This window comes from Nerophis lumbriciformis, linkage group LG14 (assembly GCF_033978685.3).
Source record: "Nerophis lumbriciformis linkage group LG14, RoL_Nlum_v2.1, whole genome shotgun sequence".
In the NCBI taxonomy this organism is placed as follows: domain Eukaryota; kingdom Metazoa; phylum Chordata; class Actinopteri; order Syngnathiformes; family Syngnathidae; genus Nerophis; species Nerophis lumbriciformis.
The window spans coordinates 5,156,324-5,171,323 of record NC_084561.2 but is presented as its reverse complement, the minus strand read 5'-3'; the positions used below and the strand labels follow the sequence as shown (position 1 = coordinate 5,171,323).

Sequence of the window (15,000 nt, the reverse complement as noted above, 5' to 3'; positions counted from 1 at the left end):
AATCAACTTTTACCTTGAAAATAATTATTTGTCTTGAAAATAATTTGTTGTCATGAAAACCAACTTTTTCCTTGAAAATAATTTTTTGTCTGGAAAATAATTTGTCTTGAAAATCATTTTTTGTCTTGAAAATCAACTTCTACCTTGAAAATAATTTTTTGTCTTGAAAATCAACTATTACCTTGAAAATAATTATTTGTCTTGAAAATAATTTTTTGTCATGAAAACCAACTTTTTCCTTGAAAATCATTTTTTGTCTGGAAAATAATTTGTCTTGAAAATCATTTTTTGTCTTGAAAATCAACTTTTACCTTGAAAATAATTATTTGTCTTGAAAATCATTTTTTTTCAAGAAAATCAACTTTTACCTAGAATATAATTTTTTGTCTTAAAAATAATTTGTCTTGAAAATAATTTTGTCTTAAAATCAACTTTTACCTTGAAAATTATTTTTTGTCTTGAAAATCAACTTTTACCTTGAAAATCATTTTTTTACCTTGAAAATAATTTTTTACCTTGAAAATCAACTTTTACCTTGAAAATCATTTTTTGTCAATTACCTTTTCAAGTTAATTTGTCTTATTAACTTAAAATAGTTAATAAGACAAATTATTTAAGAAAAAAAAGATATATTTTTTTCTTAATTTTTTTCTTAATACATTTGTCTTATTAACTTTTTTAAGTTAATAAGACAAATTAACTTAAAAAAGTTATTTTTTTAAAAGTTATGACAAATTAATTAACAAAAACAATATTTTTTTTCTGAATTACTTTGTCTTATTAACTTTTTAAAGTTAGTAAGACAAATTAAGTTAAAAACGTTTTTTTTTAAGTTAAGACAAATTAATTAAGAAAAAAAAGTTAATAAGGCAAATTAATTAAAAAAATTTTTTTTCTTTATTTGTTTTCTTAATTAATTTGTCTTATTAACTTGTTTAAGTTAATAAGACAAATTAACTTAAACATTTTTTTTAAATTAATAGGACAAATTAACTTTAAAAAAAAATAGTTTTAAGTTTATAGGACAAATTAATAAAGGAAAAAAGTTAATAAGACAAATTAATTAAGAAAAAAAGTTACTAAGACAAAATAATTTAAAAAAAACATATATATATTTGTCTTATTAACTTTTTTTCTTAATTCATTTGGCAAATTAACTTTTGTTTTTTTTAAATGTTTTTCCTTAAGAAAAAATTATATTCTTAACATTTTATTTTTTGTAAAAAAAATAAAACAAGATTCTAAATGACGTTATTATTGAGTGAATTCATCAAATGTCAAACAGCGACATTTTAACATATTTGAACGTATCTTAACAAACATACACAGTAGTGTTTGTTATCCGTAGAGCAAGCGCCCCCTAAAGGCCGTCAAAAACATCAGTTCCTCAGCTGTGGTCCCCATTGGGCCGCGGCGTGACTCAGTTGTAATACACTTTTCCACCACTTGTGGCGGTAATGACAAACTCAAACAAACAGAAGAAGGCTGGAGCGTAAGTCATAAGAGAAGTTTCTCAAGCGCAAAAAATACGACTACATTTTCATTTGCACTTTAATTTTTTTGAACGTTTTTTAAAAAGCGTGTATATTATTATTATTATTATTGGTTAGAATTTATTCATTTTAGCACTGAATAATTGTTTTTAAATTCATTTTTACATATCAGTCCCTTCTTTTGCAGTATATTTAGTCATCAGCCTGACCAAAGCCTGGATAATAAACATTGTGATGTACACATCATTAGACAAGTGGAGTGTGCACAATGTGATGCAACAAGGTGAGGCTCTTACCCACGGGCTTGCCGGTGTGGATGTCGATGATGAAGCCGGGCGCTTGGTTACCACACAGCAACTGGTACTGGGCTGAAACACAAACAAAAGTGCACAGGCGGTGTTAAAAAGCAGTGAGTAGGGATGGGTACTGAGTTCGGTATTTTAATGGGCACCGACTGACTTCCGTCGGTTGGCTCCATTTTTCCAAAATGTGTTAGCTTGATGCTAATTTACATTCGATTTGCCATAGACAGGCTACTATTAGCAATAGCGATTTTACATGGCAATTTCAACACATTTGGTAATGAAAACTACAACTAAAATTAATGTCTTTTGTGGTCTCAAACTGAGCCCCCTAACTCCACCCACCCCAATAAGAGCTTCCTGTTCTGTACACCCCCGGAACTGGATATTGTATGTCTTCCTCTTCTGTACTGAAAACGAATTTTGTTGTACTTTTTAATTGCAATGACAGTAAATTTACATTCTAAACAGCTGGTGTGTAATACGTACAATACTTATGGTATAAACACTTTGTAGGGCGCAACATACACATTACGCTTTATAGAAAGTTGAACCAATCATACACTTGATAGCCTGCACCAGGGGTCTCCAACCTTTTTGACTGTATGTATGTATATATATATATATATATATATATATATATACACACACATATATGTATATATACATATATATACACATATGTATACTGTGGAGGGGGGCGTGGTTGGTGCGCCTCCTGCGGGAAGGGAGTGTGTATGGCCCGGCTTCGAAGCCCAGCTGACAGGTGAGTAGATTGCCCAGCTGGGGCGGGTTATCTAATCACCTGTCGCCCTTATTAGCAGCAGCCGGACCGAGACACGTTGTTGGAGTTAGAGAGAGGAGTAGACACACGAGCGAACAGGAAGCCGCGAGCGCGACACACCAGAACATTGCACAACATAAATGGTAAAAATAAAAGACTTGTTGAACCTTGGACTTGGGATCACGAGGATTCTGTCAGTCCCAGGGGAACCCACACATAGAGACTTCCACATATATATATATATATATATATATATATATATATATATATATATATATATATATATATATATATATATATATATATATATATATATATATATATATGTGTATATGTATGTATATATACATACATATATGTGTATGTATGCATATATACATACATACACATATATGTATATATATACATACATACATACACATATATGTATCTCCTGTATATATACATACATACACATATATATATATATATATACATACATACATACATTTATGTATATGTACGTATATATATACATAAATGTGTATGTATGTATATACACATACATATACATATATGTATATACACATACATATACATATATGTATATATACATATATGTATATACTGTATATATGCATGTGCCTATACATATATATGAGTACACATTATTATAATAATATAATGTATATATCATTAATAATGATTATAATTGGTTATTAGGAGAAGTGAAAGTTCAAACTCCTACCTTGTTTACTAAAGTTTTTTTAATCAATTAGAAATATCAAGCAGCTAAAATGTACCAAACATGGGTAAGTGTGGACAGAGCGTTTTACATTTTTCCCATCATCCCTTGTAACGGATTTAAATGGGTGAAATATTTTTATTTTTATTTTTATTTTTAATGTTGACTGGATGTTTCAATGAGCAGGTTTAGTTCTGTGTGACCGTGTTTGTTAAATGTTTGATTTTTCTTTTGTACCATGACTAGGGAAGGTTGTTTGGATTGGGTCATATAAATAAATGCTGTACAATTCATGGTCGAGATACTTTCATTGGCCACCAATTGGCGACAAGATGGCAGCTATCACACCGCTAGTTGTTTGTCTATGATGGAATACACCATACCAGGCCACGTCGCTACCTGAACTTGTACCGTCTCGCGGGCCAACTTGAGGATAGTCTTCCCAACGTGTCCTGGGTCTTCCCCGCGGCCTCCTACCGGTCGGACGTGCCCTAAACACCTCCCTAGGGAGGCGTTTGGGTGGCATCCTGACCAGATGCCCGAACCACCTCATCTGGCTCCTCTCCATGTAGAGGAGCAGCGGCTTTACTTTGAGTTCCTCCCGGATGACAGAGCTTCTCACCCTATCTCCAAGGGAGAGACCCGCCACCCGGCGGAGGAAACTCATTTGGGCCGCTTGTACACGTGATCATGTCCTTTCGGTCATAACCCAAAGCTCATGACCATAGGTGAGGATGGGAACGTAGATCGACCGGTAAATTGAGAGCTTTGCCTTCCGGCTCAGCTCCTTCTTCACCACAACGGATCGATACAGCGTCCGCATTACTGAAGACGCCGCACCGATCCGCCTGTCGATCTCACCATCCACTCTTCCCTCACTCGTGAACAAGACTCCGAGGTACTCGAACTCCTCCACTTGGGGCAAGATCTCCTCCCCAACCCGGAGATGGCTCTCCACCCTTTTCTAGGCGAGAACCATGGACTCGGCAGAGGAAACTCATTTCGGCCGCTTGTACCCGTGATCTTGTCCTTTCGGTCATAACCCAAAGCTCATGACCATAGGTGAGGAAGGGAACGTAGATCGACCGGTAAATTGAGAGCTTTGCCTTCCGGCTCAGCTCCTTCTTCACCACAACGGATCGATACAGCGTCCGCATTACTGAAGACGCCGCACCGATCCGCCTGTCGATCTCACGATCCACTCTTCCCTCACTCGTGAACAAGACTCCGAGGTACTCGAACTCCTCCACTTGGGGCAAGATCTCCTCCCCCAACCCGGAGATGGCTCTCCACCCTTTTCCGGGCGAGAACCATGGACTCAAACTTGGAGGTGCTGATTCCCATCCCAGTCGCTTCACACTCGGCTGCGAACCGATCCAGTGAGAGCTGAAGATCTTGGCCAGATGAAGCCATCAGGACCACATCATGTTACATTAAAAAAATACGATTTTATTTTCAAACTATAACGAAAATGGGTACTGTCGAGTACCGGTATCGATTCCTAGGTACTGTCGGAGGCAGATATTTACATATATCCGAATTTAAGTTGTACTTCTTTCATTTCTTAGTCATATTTGAAAACAGCTCGTGTTTTCCATTTCTTCTCTTGATGCTCTGTCAGCAAGTATACTGTGTGTGTTAACCTTGAGTTCTTTGGAATGTGTTTTGACTAGCATTTGTTTTGTCTAAAGAGATGGGACGAGAGAGAGGGTGGTGGGATCGGGAAGACAGACCATTTTGGGAGGCGCAATAGAATGTTCTAGGGTTAGACTGGTCTCAATCAAAATGTATATTGGCAAAGCTTTGAGAATATACAACAAAATACCTATTCTGTCTCTGGTGGTTTTTCAACTCAGCTTTAAGTGTCGTAAAGAGCTTGGGAGCGAATTGTGACTTGAATTCCCTGGGAGGAACAACTGGTCCAAAACGCAACAGTACCCATGCCTATGTGTGAGCTAGCTGGATTAGCGTGAGTGTGGCCACTCACAGGTAGCAGGTGTAGGACACGCCTCGCACGGCTTGTTCCAGGCCTTGCCCACGTTGTAGGCACAGCAGCACATCTTCTTGGTCATGTTGAAGGACAGCTCGTTCTCGCACGTGTCGTTGAAGTTGCGGTAGCAGACGCTCTTCCTCATGTCTGTAACGCACGGCCGTCATCGTCGCAGATCCCATAACCACGGAAACAGGTGCGAGGAGATGCGTCACGTTACCCATGCAGTTGTTGCCGCCGTTGACCTGCATGTACTCCGGCGGGCACACGCAGGTGTAGTTCCCCAAGGTGTTGTAGCAGGTGCCGGGCCCACAGATGCCGATGTGGGCGGTGCATTCATCGATGTCTTCACAGTTAGAAAAAACGGCCGGTGAGTAAACCTCTGACAGCAGGAACAACCCGGAGGTTCTTACCTTCACAGATCCGAGTCTCCACGTTGAGGTAGTAACCTGCCGGGCACTCGCACTGGAAGCTACCGAAGGTGTTGACACAGTTGCCACCCTGGCAGAGACCCGGAAGCTCCTGGCACTCGTCGATATCTACAGAGGTCAATCCAACGTGTTTAGTGTTCAGTCTAAAGGTGAGGGTTTCTGGCTCACCTTCCAGGATGACGGTGATGGGGTTGGGTCTGAAGCCCTCTCCTCCAGGACAAAGGGTCCTATACTCGGCTGTGAACAACAAAGAAAGACCCGTAGGTATTCGATCACTTGAAGAATATTTGTGATGTATAAGCGTACGCGGTGAAGGTATTCCAGTTTGAAAACGGGTCCTTACAGATCGCCAGATAAAACACGTACACCTGTCCCAGGTCCTGAACAAGTGCAACCAAGCAAAGGGGGAGAGAAGGTAGAACCCAGCAGGCACAAGACATTGACAACTTGTTGAATTAGGGCCTGACTTTGGGCAACTCAATCATAACGTTGAAACAACATCCCTGTTACTGACGTTTAATCAATGTCGGGTTGTGACGTTGATTTGAGCGTTGAAATTTGGTCATTTCCTAACAAATATTCTAAAACACAAACATAATGTTGAAATAACATGCTTTTTAATGACGTGTAATCAATGTCAGGTTCTGAATCAAAAGCAATGTTGTTATAAATAATTTACTTATTTAAAACTCCAATTCCTTGACATGAAAGATTCCATTTTTTCCAATTTTAGGGAAAAAAATTTATTATTTGTGTTTTAGCCACAAAAAAACATGGTTTTCTTTGGGGAAAAAAGGGCATAAACATAAAAAAATATATAGAATTTATGGCAACAGATGAATCAGAAGTAGATCTTTAGATATTTAAGTGTTTAAAGTGAAGGTAATAATAATAATATAATACTTATTTTTTCACATTTTAATTAATGACTGATACCCTTTTTGGTCACTTGAACATTTAACATTCACCAACGTTGAAAAAGAGCATAAAACATATATATATGTATATATATATATATATATATATATATATATATATATTTATTTTTTTATTTTTTTAAACTATGTATTTGTTGCATTATTAGATATTTAAGTTTAAAAATGAGGCGATTGCATGGAGCACATTATACATCTTTACTCCTGAAATATGGAATCTGCATATGTTGATCAACAAAAGGGCATTATATTTTGTTACAGTATTTAAATTAATTAATTTTTTTTATTTTTATTATTATTATTATTATTATTATTATTATTATTATTATTATTATTGTTATCATTATTATCTATTGTATTAGTTTTGGATAAAATGTATGTATTTCTTTCAAACAGCCTTTTAAAAACTCATGTATTTCCTTTTTTTTCTTCTTTTTATTTTAATCATTTCTAATAAATGTTTATATTTTATTTAAATCATCTATGCTTTTTTAATTATCAAATAGCCTTCAAAAACTCATGTATGGTCTTTAAAAAAATTAATAAATAAATAAACAGTTGCAAAATGTATTCTATAACTGAAATTCTGGTATCGGGACAGACAGGCTGAGACACATTTTAAAAATACTATTACAAAAAAAACACAAAAAGTGGAATAATGACTTATTTTTTAACACTTTATGAATAGGGGCCTTTAGTCTGATTTTTTTTTATACTGTCATTGTTCAAAAAATAACAATGAATCAAAAGCAATGTTGTTATGAATAATTTACTTATTTGAAGCTCCAATTCCTTGACATGAAAGATTCCATTTTGCAAAATGTGCAGCTGAGAGGAACAAGCTGTAGAAAATGGATGGATGGAATTTTAGGGGAAAAAAATGAATTATTTGTGTTTTAGCCACAAAAAAACATGGTTTTCTTTGGGGGAAAAAAGGGCATAAACATAAAAAAATATATAGAAGTTATGGCAACGGACGAATCAGAAGTAGATCTTTAGATATTTAAGTGTTTAAAGTGAAGGTAAAAATAATAATATAATACTTATTTTTTTACATTTTAATTAATGACTGATACCTTTTTTGGTCACTTGGACCTTTAACATTCACCAACATTGAAAAAGAGCATAAAACATAATTTTTTATTTTTTTTTAAGTATGTATTTGTTGCATTATTAGATATTTAAGTTTAAAAATGAGGCGATTGCATGGAGCACATTATACATCTTTACTCCTGAAATATGGAACTTTATCTGCATATGTTGATCAACAAAAGGGCATTATATTTTGTTACGGTATTTAAATTAATTAATTTTTTTTATTTTTTATTATTAGTATTAGTATTATTTATTATTATTATTATTATTATTATTATTATTATTATCATTATTATTATTATTAGTAGTAGTAGTAGTAGTATTATTTATTATTATTATTATTATTATTATTATTATTATTATTATTATTATTATTATTATTATTATTATTATCTATTATATTAGTTTTGGATAAAATGTATGTATTTCTTTCAAACAGCCTTTTAAAAACTCATGTATTTCCTCTTTTTTCTTCTTTTTATTTTATATTATATGACTTATTTTTTTTTACATTTTAATTAATGACTGATACCCTTTTTGGTCACTTGGACCTTTAACATTCACCAACATTGAAAAAGAGCATAAAACAAATATATATATATTTTTAAAGTATGTATTTGTTGCATTATTAGATATTTAAGTTTAAAAATGAGGCGATTGCATGGAGCACATTATACATCTTTACTCCTGAAATATGGAACTTTATCTGCATATGTTGATCAACAAAAAGGCATTATATTTTGTTACAGTATTTAAATTAATTAATTATTTTTTATTTATTATTAGTATTAGTATTATTATTATTATTATTATTATCATTATTATTATTATCATTATTATTATCATTATTATTAGTAGTAGTATTATTATTAATTATTATTATTATTATTATTATTATTATTATTATTATTATTATTATTATTATTATTATTATCATTATTATTATTATTATTATCTATTGTATTAGTTTTGGATAAAATGTATGTATTTCTTTCAAACAGCCTTTTAAAAACTCATGTATTTCCTCTTTTTTCTTCTTTTTATTTTAATCATTTCTAATAAATGTTTATATTTTATTTAAATCATCTATGCTTTTTTAATTATTTTTAAATAAATTTTAGCCATAAAAAAACATGGTTTTCTTTGGGGAAAAAGGGCATAAAACATTTAAAAAATATAAAAGTTATGGCAACGGATGAATCAGAAGTAGCTCTTTAGATATTTAAGTGTTTAAAGTGAAGTTAAAATATTAATATATGACTTATTTTTTAAATTTTAATTAATGACTGATACTCTTTTTGGTCACTTGGACCTTTAACATTCACCAACATTGAAAAAGAGCATACAACATATATATATATGTATGTTTTAAGTATATATTTGTTGCATTATTAGATATTTAAGTTTAAAAATGAGGCGATTGCATGGAGTACATGTATTTTTTTTTCAGTCAAAATGGAAAGAAGGAGTATATTTAGTAAGACAAAATATAGTATTTCCAGGCTTTTGGGGGCCAAATAAAATGACGTGGCCGGCCAGATCTGGTCCCCGGACCTTCAGTTTGCCCTAAACCCTGACTTAAAGTCCATTAAAGTCGGGTTTCAACAATATTGGTGACAAAACATGCAGAAACCAGGCACCGTCTATTCCAAATGTTCCAGAACAGGTCGGGGTGGTGCTTACTTGAGTTGGGGGCGGGGCACAGTTCACAGGGGTTCCCCCAGGCTCCTCCCAAAGAGCAGCAGCACGACGCTCGGGTCACGCCCACGCCGATCTCGGCGCTGCAGGATATTCCGCCGTCGCCGCGTGCCAGGATGTCCAGGAAGCAGTTCCCCACCCGAGTATCTGCGTGGGACACGTTCATTCCGTCGATAAAAAAACTTTGCTATTGTTAGTTAGCTTGATGCTAACCTAAATTGGATATCCCATACACATGCTATTATTAGCATTAGCAATTTGACATGGCGAGTTCAACACCTCCAAATTTGTTCATGATTAACTACATTCCTCCAAAAAAATAGATAAACAGCTCTGACCAATTTCTATATTACTTAAAATAAAATAAAAATTAAAATAAGTCAAATAAAAATAAGGAAATAAGAGAAGTATCCAACACTTCTTTTCTTCTAAATAAATCTGTACAGCAGATATGATCACCTATCATCTACATCCAAAATATGATTTGTCTGAGTGGCTGGACAGGACATATTGAATTAAAAAAATAAAAAATTGAAGTCGATTTTTGATTAATCGATTAAGAATCGTTACAAATAGGAATTTTAATCAATCAGAAAATCTTTTTTTTTTTTTTACACTCCTCAGGGATATACACATGAATGCAGCTGAGATAGGCTATATATACATATATATATATATATATATATATATATATATTATTATTTTTTTAAATAATTATTATATTTTTTAATAATTATAATTTGAATTAAATATATACATTTAATGTGCCATTATTGTATTTAATAAAATTTATTCTAGATTCAAAACAATTCTCGATTCAAAATCAATACTTGTTTTAATAACACTGGGTGCTAGTTCTATGATTAACTACATTCCCTCAAAAAAATAGATAAACAGGTCTGATTAATTTCTATATTACTGAAAATAAAACTGGTTTTGTTTGATGAAAATTCTACCCAAACATTTAATAAATAAGGCAACAACAGAAGTATCCAACACTTCTTTTTTTCTAAATAAATCTGTACAGCAGATATGATCACCTATCATCTACATCCAAAATATGATTTGTCTGAGTGGCTGGACAGGACATATTGAATAAAAAAAAAAAAAATTGAAGTCGATTTTTGATTAATCGATTAAGAATTGTTACAAATAGGAATTTTAATCAATCAGAACATCTTTTTTTTTTTTTACACCCCTCAGGGATATACAGATGAATGCAGCTGAGATAGGCTCCATATATATATATACATATATATATATATATATATTTTTTTTTTTAAATAATTATTATATTTTTTAATAATTATAATTTGAATTAAATATATACATTTAATGTGCCATTATTGTATTTAATAGAATTTATTCTAGATTCAAAACAATTCTCGATTCAAAATCAATACTTTTTTTAATAACACTGGGTGCTAGTTCTATGATTAACTACATTCCCTCAAAAAAAATAGATAAACAGCTCTGATTAATTTCTATATTACTGAAAATAAAACTGGTTTTGTTTGATAAAATTCTACCCAAACATTTAATAAATAAGGCAACAACAGAAGTATCCAACACTTCTTTTTTTTCTAAATAAATCTGTACAGCAGATATGATCACCTATCATCTACATCCAAAATATGATTTGTCTGAGTGGCTGGACAGGACATATTGAATTTAAAAAAAAAAAAATTGAAGTCGATTTTTGATTAATCGATTAAGAATTGTTACAAATAGGAATTTTAATCAATCAGAACATCTTTTTTTTTTTTTTACACCCCTCAGGGATATACAGATGAATGCAGCTGAGATAGGCTAGATATACATATATATATATATATTATTATTTTTTTAAATAATTATTATATTTTTTAATAATTATAATTTGAATTAAATATATACATTTAATGTGCCATTATTGCATTTAATAGAATTTATTCTAGATTCAAAACAATTCTCGATTCAAAATCAATACTTTTTTTAATAACACTGGGTGCTAGTTCTATGATTAACTACATTCCCTCAAAAAAAAACAGATAAACAGCTCTGATTAATTTCTATATTACTGAAAATAAAACTGGTTTTGTTTGATAAAATTCTACCCAAACATTTAATAAATAAGGCAACAACAGAAGTATCCAACACTTCTTTTTTTCTAAATAAATCTGTACAGCAGATATGATCACCTATCATCTACATCCAAAATATGATTTACCTAGGGCAGTGGTTCTCAACCTTTTTTCAGTGATGTACCCCCTGTGAATTTTTTTTAAATTCAAGTACCCCCTAATCAGAGCAAAGCATTTTTGGTTGAAAAAAAATAGATAAAGAAGTAAAATACAGCACTATGTCATCAGTTTCTGATTTATTAAATTGTATAACAGTGCAAAAATATTGCTCATTTGTAGTGGTCTTTCTTGAACTATTTGGAAAAAACGATGTTTTTATTTATATTTATAAAGGATTTTTGAATTGTTGCTATTTTTAGAATATTTTGAAAAAATCTCACCTACCCCTTGGCATACCTTCAAGTACCCCCAGGGGTACGCGTACCCTAGAGATGCGCGGTTTGCGGACACAACCGCGGAGTCCGCGGATTATCCGCGGATCGGGCGGATGAAATTAAAAAAAAAAAGATTTTATCCGCGCGCGGGTCGGGTCGGGCGGATTAATTAGATTTTTTTTTTTTTTTTTTTTTTTTGCGGGTGGCAGTTAAACCAATTCTGCCACCCGGGGGCGCGTAACAGGGGTCACTCTGCGCGCAGTGCGCTCACGAAAGGGGTGGGGCTCACCCTGGTTGATATAGAGAGCAGGACGGTGGCCATGGAAGTCGGAACCCGCTAAGGAGTGTGTAACAACCCACCTGCCGAATCAACTAGCCCTGAAAATGGATGGCGCTGGAGCGTGGGCCCATACCCGGCCGTCGCCGGCAGCGAGACGCGCTTGGAGGTGCGCTCAGCGCGGCTCCCATATGATTGCGCACTGGTGTGCGTCTGGGTCGTGACAGCGTGGCACGCGCAAGTCTGTGCTGCATTGGATCAGTCTCCTTTCTTTAACAGGCAAAAGCTTTATAACCTCACCATACCTGCCAACTTTTAAATCAGAAAAACCTAGTAGCCAGGGTCCAAGGGCCGCAGGCCCCGGTAGGTCCAGGACAAAGTCCTGGTGGAGGGTTCAGGGCTTCGCCCCCCGACGCAAAATGATTATTAGCATTCAGACAGGTTAAAATGTTGCTAAAACCATCACTTTTCTATCAGTCACAGTGACTTTTCAAAACAAAAATATTACAGCAAAAATCACATGGGTTGATTGACATGTTTATTCTGTAACCTAACTTCAATAGTTTGAAATTATTTTGACAGTTAATGCCAGTTATCCTGTCAACCTTTCACAAGACTTCAATTTGTTAATTGAAAGTATAAATAGTATAAACACTTTTAACAGTATGTCGTGCTGTGAAATACAGCCGACAGGATTGCGCACCAAACACGAAGCAAGGCCAAAGCGCATGCATGGTTCAGGAGAACAAAGGACTTCTTTCATTTAAGGTTTGTGATAAACCATCAAACTCATTCGTTAAAAGGACTCTATAGTAATATAAAGCAAATTTTTCCGGACATTATCATGCAAGAAAAGTTTATTTTTGGGACCGCGATCACCGCGTAATGATTTTTAAAGGTTGCATTACATTATTAACTGTCCCATGTGATCAGCCAGTGCGATTGGAAGTCCATGCTCAATTATTGCCTCCGTAAATAAAACTTCGGCATTTATCACATCCAAAGAAACTGTTTGGGCGACGAAAAACGTTGAAAGTTTTCCACTTGTATCGCTAGCAACGGCATTAGACTTGTGTTTTTTTGTCCCAACGTGGTCTTTTACATCGCTAATTCCTCCGTGTCCGATCGAAAAATCTTGTCTGCACAAGGTGCAATTCGCGTAGTTTTCACCCTTTTTTTTTTTTTTTAAATTAATATTAGATATATAACAACGGGCGGATGGCGGGCGGGTGCAGTTCTGATCAAACGTTACATCGGGTGGATGGCGGATGGTTGACGACTTTCTGACGCGGTTGCGGATGAAATAAATTGCCTATCCGCGCATCTCTAGCGTACCCCCATTTGAGAACCACTGACCTAGGGCATATTGTATTTTTTTCATTTTTTTTTTAAGTCGATTTTTGATTAATCGATTAAGAATCGTTACAAATAAGAATTTTGATCAATATGAAAAATCTGATTTTTTTTACACCCCTAAGGCATATACAGATGGATCCGTCCTCCCTTATGTGTAGGCCAGGCTGCTTCACAGCAACAGACATGGATACTGACACCTAGTGGCCAGTGTGTATCACTACATTAAATCACCATCTATTTGCGGGGACCCATCTCTATTAGCTGTGGTCTAAAAAACAAAACAAAAAAACGATACCAGAGATTCGACTGATCGACGACTATGGGCAACATTTTCCAAAGAAATGGACCGATACTGATCGGTGGCAGATCAATCAGCCCAGCCAGAGTTGTCAATTTTAGAGGTCCTCTGGTCCTGTTCCTAGAACTCTTGGTAGGCATATTATTGTATATATATATATATATATATATATATATATATATATATATATATATATATATATATATATATATATATATATATATATATATATATATATATATATATATATATATGTATGTGTGGGAAAAAAATCACAAGACTACTTCATCTCTACAGGCCTGTTTCATGAGGGGTTCCCTCAATCATCAGGAGATTTGATTGAGGGAACCCCTCATGAAACAGGCCTGTAGAGATGAAATAGTCTTGTGATTTTTTTCCCACACATACATATATTGCGCTCTACTACGGTATCGAGCACTATTTTTTGGATAACCTTATTAAGATATATATATATATATATATATATATATATATATATATATATATATATATATATATATATATATATATATATATATAATTTATTTATTTATTTTAATAATTATAATTTTAATTAAATATATACATTTAATGTGCCATTATTGCATTTAATAGAATTTATTCTAGATTCAAAACAATTCTCGATTCAAAATCAATAACACCGGGTGCTAGTTCTATGATTAACTACATTCCCTCAAAAAAAAAATAGATAAACAGCTCTGATTAATTTCTATATTACTGAAAATAAAACTGGTTTTGTTTGATGAAATTCTACCCAAACATTTAATAAATAAGGCAAGAACAGAAGTATCCAACACTTCTTTTTTTCTAAATAAATCTGTACAGCAGATATGATCACCTATCATCTACATCCAAAATATGATTTGTCTGAGTGGCTGGACAGGACATATTGAATTAAAAAAATAAATAATTTAAGTCGATTTTTGATTAATCGATTAAGAATCATTACAAATAGGAATTTTAATCAATCAGAACATCTTTTTTTTTGTTTACACTCCTCAGGGATAAACAGATGAATGCAGCTGAGATAGCCTATATATACATATATAAATATATTATTATTTTTTTAAATAATTATTATATTTTTTAATTATTATAA

General features: G+C 33.3%; 1 protein-coding gene across 1 annotated transcript in view; it reads right to left on the bottom strand.

Annotated features, from left to right (window-relative positions):
• fbn2b (fibrillin 2b) overlaps nucleotides 1-15,000 on the bottom strand; it is a 335,304-nt gene that overhangs the window by 52,772 nt on the left and 267,532 nt on the right. The window contains exons 37-42 of the mRNA XM_061976207.1: nucleotides 9,438-9,599; nucleotides 5,893-5,961; nucleotides 5,707-5,832; nucleotides 5,514-5,639; nucleotides 5,291-5,440; nucleotides 1,790-1,861 (exon numbers count right to left, since the gene is read on the bottom strand). Of these exons, the coding sequence (XP_061832191.1) occupies nucleotides 1,790-1,861; nucleotides 5,291-5,440; nucleotides 5,514-5,639; nucleotides 5,707-5,832; nucleotides 5,893-5,961; nucleotides 9,438-9,599 (705 nt within the window). The remainder of the gene's footprint in view (nucleotides 1-1,789; nucleotides 1,862-5,290; nucleotides 5,441-5,513; nucleotides 5,640-5,706; nucleotides 5,833-5,892; nucleotides 5,962-9,437; nucleotides 9,600-15,000) is intronic.